This window comes from Triticum urartu, chromosome 7A (genome assembly GCF_056163025.1).
Source record: "Triticum urartu cultivar PI428250 chromosome 7A, HENAU_Tu73, whole genome shotgun sequence".
In the NCBI taxonomy this organism is placed as follows: domain Eukaryota; kingdom Viridiplantae; phylum Streptophyta; class Magnoliopsida; order Poales; family Poaceae; genus Triticum; species Triticum urartu.
The window spans coordinates 438,936,394-438,944,276 of NC_141879.1; the positions used below are offsets into that span (position 1 = coordinate 438,936,394).

At 45.3% G+C, this 7,883-nt stretch overlaps 1 protein-coding gene across 1 annotated transcript; it reads right to left on the minus strand.

The window, feature by feature from the left end:
- Positions 1-3,936: 3,936 nt before the first annotated feature.
- LOC125523145 (E3 ubiquitin-protein ligase SINA-like 10) lies at positions 3,937-4,849 on the minus strand. Its single transcript, XM_048688201.1, has 2 exons — positions 4,784-4,849; positions 3,937-4,626 (listed from the first exon to the last, which is right to left on the minus strand). Exons 1-2 carry the CDS (start codon positions 4,847-4,849, stop codon positions 3,937-3,939), a joined length of 756 nt encoding a protein of 251 aa, XP_048544158.1.
- Between the last annotated feature and the right edge of the window lie 3,034 nt (positions 4,850-7,883).

Sequence of the window (7,883 nt, forward strand, 5' to 3'; positions counted from 1 at the left end):
AAAATGTTCACGTTGTAGGATTTATTTTTCTGATTTTATTGATATATATATTTTGCTGTAGAAAATTAGATTCGGCCATGTTTAGGTTTTTTTAAAAAAAATTATATTAGTTTTAGTCGGATTAGTTTTTCTGCTATAAATTGAGTTAGGATTATTTTATTTTAGTGATTCTTTTTGTCACTGCTTTGTTTTGACCTTGCCTAGCAGTAGGAATTTATTTGGGCATTTATAGTCTTTATTGAAAATAGTTTTTATGTGAAAACAAGCTTTTCTAGTTTATTTTAGCTTGTTGTTGTTTTCTGTTGTTCTAGTTATTTTTAAATTTTATTTTTCCTATGTTATAATTTATTTTAGATTAGTTTCTGTAGTTACAGAGGGTGAACATTTATTTACAGCAAAATAAAAAGTTTTATTTTATTTTCTTATTAGTTTTGTTTTAGGTATAACAGGAGATCTATAATAGATATTGGCTTGATTCTTTTTGCACCTAGTTTGTATGCTGTTTTCCTTTATGTTAGTTAGTAAAACCATTGTTTTGGATCTGTAAAGAAAAGTGTTAGTAGGTTAAAACTATTTCTTTGTTGTTGCTTGATATCATGGAAACCTTGATTTTATTTTCCTCGAGTTTTCTTTGATTTTGGTTTGAGTGTTTGTGTGTTTTCCTTCAGTTTGCTGATATGTCATTAGTGAAATACTTATTTGGGCTATTGTTTGACTCGATAGAATTTCCGGAGTGCGAAGCTTGCTATCTCGAGTCACTAGCGTTTGAAGACCGTCAGCCAGGCAAGTCATTTGATCATGTTTTACAATACCTATGATTTTGTTGCATTAGAATTGTTCCTCCCCACCATGCATGCAGTAGGAGAATTTTAAGTTATGTTCTTGAGTAGTATCATGAGGTAGGATGACCCCAATTCCCCTTTCCATTGCCCGAGACGATGTAGTTTATTTTGCTATGCTCGTAGAAGGGGTTGGTTGAGTGATTCATAAGGGAGATGTGATAGTCAAGATGATGACAACCCCATGACTTCAAGTTCATGATGGACTTCAAATTCACTACTGGGTGGAGGACGGTTGACGGGCACCCTGGAGAAATCAGCGGATGGCCGGGATGCATGGAGAAGCGCCATGACATATTGCAGAAAGCTTCACCCAGCCACGAAGAGACGGATGGATACCCCTTGACCGGAAGCTTACCTGTGCAGCTGCAAGCCATTATGGGCTCTGGCTGGGTTGACCTTAGGCGTGACTCTGGATGGACGGTGCCAGCAGATGTAGAAGAATGGTAGGACATGGATAGGTACCGACAGTGCTCAGAGAAACTCTACGGAAGACCCTGTTTCGTTCATCCCGTCTTCAAACACCAGGCAGTGCGAGGACATAAAGGAGGGAATGATTCTTGCGGGTAAAGTGCACAAGACTCTGCAGAGTAACAACCTAATCGATTAGCCGTGTCCCCGGTTATGGACAAATGAGCCTCTAGAAATTGGATTATTTCAGAAATCTCGACACCGAACTTAATAAGTTAATTGAGGGATTATTTAATAATTGGGAATGAGACATTGGTTGGCGGAACCATCTGAATAACAACCAACATTTTGTAGTAATTGCAAGCAAGTCCTTTGTTATAGGGAAAAATTGGCTTTTTCGAAACAACATAAAACTTAGAGCCCCACAGCCAAATTGCATATAGTGTTAGAAATTTTATTGTTGTTTTCTCTTCATGACTTGTCGGCATATTCTAAATGCTGACCTACACGGCTGCATCGTCTCATGTTGCAGAGGAGTTTTCCGACCAGGAGTGAGGCTACGATCCACGCTTGGTGATTGCCCCATGGAGTCGGATGGACTTGCTATTCGTCTACGCTTCCGCAACTTATTTAGTTTATTTCTCATGAGTTGGGCTTCAGCCAAATTTATTCTATTGTAATAAAGACTCGATATGAGAATTGCGTAATATATTCAGGTGTGATTGAAGTTTGAATCTTTTCATCAATGTACTGTGTGTGCCAGCATGATCTTGGGATGGTACAGCTACACAGAGACTTGTCCGATTTTGGGTCGGGTCGCTACACGCATGTTCGGTACTAGTACAGTGTATGATTCTGGCAATCTGACACCGAATGAACTGATGCATGTCCACCTCCTGGGCGAGGGTACGTTGCATTAGTTAAAAGGCGTAAGCGAGCTTCACCTTGTCCTGCAAGCTTCTCCTCGTTCTGCGAGTTGACGGGACACACCAACAAGTAGTGCTAGTCCATACTCCTCCTTTCCGGTTAATATGGCTTAATATTTTTTGCGGGTAAATGAGAGAGCTTTATTCATATATAAGCATTCTTAGGACGATCAGCCAAGACACTGGTCACTAGGAAGCGAGGTACTCCACAAAAAACAAGTAGGAAGCGAGGTGTTTCATCAAGCCAGCTCTCGGCCACATTCAAAGTGGAGCAATCATGGTTCGCACAAAGATGCGTCGCAAGGTTTGCTGACCTGTTTACATGCTGAATAACAAAAAAAGAGGAAATATTACCGAGCGCTCCTATTTGTAATAGGATATGAGCCATAATTAAGCGAGAATTGTGGCGAGTGTTCCATGCAATCAACTTCCATTATCACATGCGAGAACCCTCGAAGAGAACCAAATGTGTTGAAGATTGCTTTATCACATTTTAAAAATATAATAAGAGTGCAGACGCTCCTCCATACGGTTCCTAGTACTAGTATAGTACATACCTCTATAGACTATATTAGTAGTACTAGTACTAGTAAACTTTGCGCTTGGCTGTTCGCCTCTTCGGGAAGTGCAACAATAATAGTACTAGTACAGTGTATGCTTCTGGCAATCTGACACCGAATTAACTGTTGCACGTCCACGTCGCGCGCAAGCTTCTCCCGTCCTGCAAGCTTCTCCTCGTTCGGCAAGTTGACGGGACACAACAAAGTAATGCTAGTCCATACTGCCTCCTCTCTGGTTAATATGGCTTAATTTCAAACGAGATAAATACATTGTCTGTCACTGTATATTTGTAAAAAGTCTGTCAGTGGACTTCATAATACGCTCATTGCGCTCAATATATACATTTTCCGGTGTTTATACGGTCACTAGCTCACCTTGGCTGAGCATGTGTGTGCATGCACGTGTAGGTTGAGCACCTGAGCGTGACCGTGTGTGTTCCGTCGTGTGCTCGGATATGCATGCATTAGGGCGTCACGCGCGTTTTTGCGTCCATGTGTACGTGTGACTGTTGCATACATGTAGGGGGAGTACGTGTAGGGGCTACTAAAGGAGCAGTCAAATCACATAGTAAGTTAGTCAGAAGAAGCAACCATCATTTCACTCTTCAATGACACGTACGCAATATAAAATGGTTGATATGGAGAGAAAAAGAAAACCACTATATATACACTAGCAGGAGCCTAAGCTACAAGCCTGCTTGCTTGGGTTGCTCTCTTCACAAGCATAGAACGACGGTGGCCACACCGCTGGTCACATATCCGGCTTGATCCCGCAACCGGGGGAAGGGAACAATGTTCTGCGTAGACGCGGTCGACATCGGCGAGGGAGAAAATCCACAGTCGGTGCGTCCCAATCGGGGGTCACCGTGGTATGGGTCGATGCCGCGTCCCAACCGCCCTTCTAGCTACAACCCGACGTGCATTTTGAAAATATTAGTGCATGTCAACAAAAATTATACTAGTATCGTTGTTCCGTTTCAAAAAAAAGCATATAACCTGTTACTTCTTACCCAAAGGATCTTTATACCCAACAGACACAAAATATCCATTTGACTGTTCGAAATTACTTTCACTGCTGATCTGACGTCGAGGTAATTGCTGCATCGCCACCAAAACCCACCATCTCTTAAGCTAAAGTAGACCAAGCTAACCCCTATATTAGCATATTACTAAGATAAACAGAAGGCACTGTAGAATCATTTAGGACGTGAGCTTGTCAATCTGAATGTGGAGGGACACCAGCTTAGCCCCAGCCAGCAGCTTGGGCAGAACCGTGAAGTAGGTCAGCTCCTCCACGGCGACGTCGCCGGGATCCCTGCTGCTTGTCACCTCCATTTCCACCGTGACAGTGTTGGTCCTGCCTTTGGGCTCCCACGGCGGGCCGTTCGCCCATAGCTTGGCCACGTAGTGCGGCAATGGGGACGCCCCCGCTCTGATGCACACGACCGACACGGCGATAGCCGCACCGATGTCGAGCACGCCGCCGACCAAGAAAAACGCACGGCCGTCCTCCTCCGCGAACAGCAAGATCCGTGGCTCCGACAGTGGCACTTGCAGCTGGAGCGCCTTGCCGTACTGGATCCTGTGCATGGGCATGGGATGCACGGTGCTGATGTGGTGGGAGAGCACCGGCGACGGGCCTTCGTAGCTGCAGACGGGCACGGGGCATTTGCAGGGCACGAGCGGACACATGCTCTGGTGATCAACGAGCTTGTGGTAAGTGACATAGAGCCCACATCCTTCGTGTGGGCACTCCACCCTCACCGAGGAGAGGACGGCGTCCACCGCCGTGTTCCACACGTCGAAGCCACCGCCGCGCTCGCACTTTTGGCACTGCCGTTGGTTCCCGGGGCGCTCGACGAGGCAGTCCGTGCAAGACAGGTGCCCTCCCTTGAATTGCACAAATCAATCAAACAACACATCAATGAAGAAACATGTACCTTGCTCGATCAGCCGAACGTACGAGGTGTATTCGAACCTCATACACTAGAGGCTTCAAGGGGCGGAGGCACAAGGGGTAGTGGAGCAAGGTGAGGTCCATCGAGACCATAGAGAGCTCCATCGTCGGGTCCTGTTCCGTCTGCATGATCTCGCCCTCCTCGTGCACAACCATCTCTCCCTTTATTAGGGTCGGGGCATTACAAAGCTTTACCGTCACATATTCATACTACTTCAAGGTGCATTAAATCAACACATGCAAGTATCAACAGGAGAGTCATGGCATGCATGCATGCGTCATAATTAATGCATCGGTAAATGCAAATTATTGAAATATATCGAGTGTAGTGCTTTGATGTGTCGCATCAACTCATACAAGACCGAGAAGTTTGATTACTACAACGCCCTCTCGCCTTAACCGCACCTGCCTTTGGCTGCATGACAGGTTGGCCACCGACATGTTGGGCCCACCTATCATGGATGCAAAGGCAGGAGCAGTAAGTCAATGAAGCTGCGTCCCTCCCTCGCCCATGAGCGTGGTGGCTGGCAGGACTAGGAGAAGCTTTTTCATTCGCTACACGCTCTTCCTCCCGTACGCGTTGGACATGCAGCAGTTTAATCGGTGTCAGATGGCCAGAAGCATACTGCAGTACTCCTCCACTGCAATAGTACTCCTGAAGAGGCGAAGAGCCAAGCGCAGCCCGGACGCTCGTGTGGAAGTTTCATGTGTAGAGTAGTCTAGGATAGCGCATACCGTGCCTGTAAGCTTAAAATCTTTGGTGTCGGCTCCATGCTATATTTTCTTGATTAAAATAATCTTCTGGTCCTACCTGTCATCCTGGTGATTCTAGTTTGCACGCTCATCTGGTCAAGACAGGAATATATATTTTAATTTGTGGTGGGGTAAATGTTAGAGGCTGCAGCAAATGGAGTATTGTACACTGCGGGTCTTTCAGCGTCAACTCGTACAACGAGGAGAAGCTTGATTTTACTACTACACGCCTTCTCCCTCGCCCATGCGCGCGGTGGCTCGCAGACGAGGACATGCTTTTGCTTATAGTACTACAACAAGCTATCCCTCCCGCTCGCGGTGGACGGACATGCAGCAGTGGATTCGATACTGTAGAAGCAGTAGTAGTAACATCATTGTTCGTCTTCTCGAAGAGGCGAAGAGCGAAGTGCAACCCGAACGTGGCAGTTGCGAACCTTGGAGCACGCATATAGCTAGGCTCACTATTGTAGTACTCCCTGCGTCCGAAAATACTTGTCATCAAAATGAATAAAAGGGGATGTATCTAAATGTATATTAGTTCTAGATACATTTTTTTAATCCATTTTGATGACAAGTATTTTCGGACGGAGGGAGTACTTGCTAGTATAGCCCTGTAAACCAGAAAGGAGAATTTTCCTTTCTAGAGATTTCAACAAGTGACTAGACTACACCGAGACGGAGTACATATGGAGCAAAATGAGTGAATCTACACCGTAAATAAATACGTAGTTCTCTCGTTTTCCTGTCGGCCTTGGTCGCGGTGCACAATATTGAGTATACTAGTACTATCATCTTGAAATTTATGAAGTCACCATAGGCACCTCGTCATCGACGGGAACGTCTCCTGACACGCGATAGACACGAGCGGTAGTCGCCTACATAGGTGCTTCAATGCCAAGGAGGGAGAGGGTAGCGGTTCCCGAGACATTGAACAGTCAATGATGCATCCTCAAATTACTCTACATGCAGAGGGAATTAATTGGAGAAGAAGAATAGAGCCAGCACGATGTGAATGCAACAGAGTTTGGATTCTGATATAAAGGCGCCCCACCACTCCAATCCATCTACTCCTTAGTCTCTACGCAACACTGCTCACTCCAATCCAAGACCAAGTGACCAAAAGCCAGAAGCACCTATGGAGGCGATGGTCGTGAGCGGCGGTCGGCTGTGCCAAATCATCCAAGGCACCAGCCTGCGCGCACTGCGCAGCGTTTCCAGACAGTGCTGGCTACCGCCGGCATCGTAGCCCTTGCTAACGCCGGCTTCGCCTCTCGCATGGACGACATGATGGTCAACTCCATCCGCAAGTTCGCCGCCGTCAAGAAGCATGTAGCGAAAGATCCTACTAGTCCTACCAGCCACCACGCTCATGCGTGAGGGAGGGACGCAGCTTCATTGACTTACTTCTCCTGCCTTTGCGTCTATGACAGGTGGTTGGCCCACCTGTCATGCAGCCAAAGTCAGGTACAGTTAAGGCACCGGAGCTCAGTCCGCGAGGGAGAGGGCGTTGTAGTAATCAAACTTCTCGGTCTTGTACGAGTTGACGCGACACATCAAAGCATTGCACTCGATATAAGTCTTTTTACACATTTCAAATGGACTACTACATACAGATGTGTGTAGACATATTTTGCTTCGTATGTAGTCACTTGTTGCAATCTCTAAAAATACTTATATTTGGAAATGGAGGGAGTACAACGCATGCATGCATGCATGCCGTGACTTCCCTTTTGATACTTGCATGTGTTGATTTGATGCACCTTGCCAAATTTTGACTATAAATTTAACTAACCAAATTTTCATGCATGTCACAAAAAATTACGGGGTTGTTTGGATTTTGACTATGTTTGTCTTATGTTGCCATATTATTTTTCCCACACTTGCCACACTTTCCTAACTTGAGTTGCTCAAATTGTTAGACACACTTTGGCTTGCCTAAGGGAATCTTGCCACACTTTTTGTGTCTATGACATGTGGGGTTCACTGCTAATAAAAAAATCTTGTCTTAGGTGTGGCTAATAAAAAAGACTTATATTTAGGAACATAGGGAGTAGAAAATATAAATAATAATGCATGTTGGGGCAACCCACGTTTCCGATTATTTTAGCCGTGGGCTTGTTCACAATTTTTATGAGGAGGTGGTTGTTCATTTAATGGAGGGACTTGTACCAGACTTGAACGATACAAAGTGCAACCTGGCACACCGTAACACCACTTGGAACAAGCGGGTAGCTATCTCAAAAAACAATCAACAACTAAAATAAACGGTGACCTGGCACGTAGTACAAAATTTTAAACGATTGTTTTGATGGGGTGAAAAAGGAAAACTACCCCACTACGTATATATAGGCCGGAGCCTCCGCGCTTGCTTGCTAGGGTTGCTCTATTCACACACTCTCATCCTGTCCAGATCTAAACAAGATAGGGGTGGTAACAC

Coding starts and splice junctions, on each gene's coding strand:
- LOC125523145 (XM_048688201.1), bottom strand. CDS start 4,849: ATGGTTGTGCACGAGGAGGGCGAGATCATGCAGACGGAACAGGACCCG. Junction 4,627..4,783: donor CGACGATGGAGCTCTCTATG/GTCTCGATGGAC, acceptor GTGCAATTCAAG/GGAGGGCACCTGTCTTGCAC.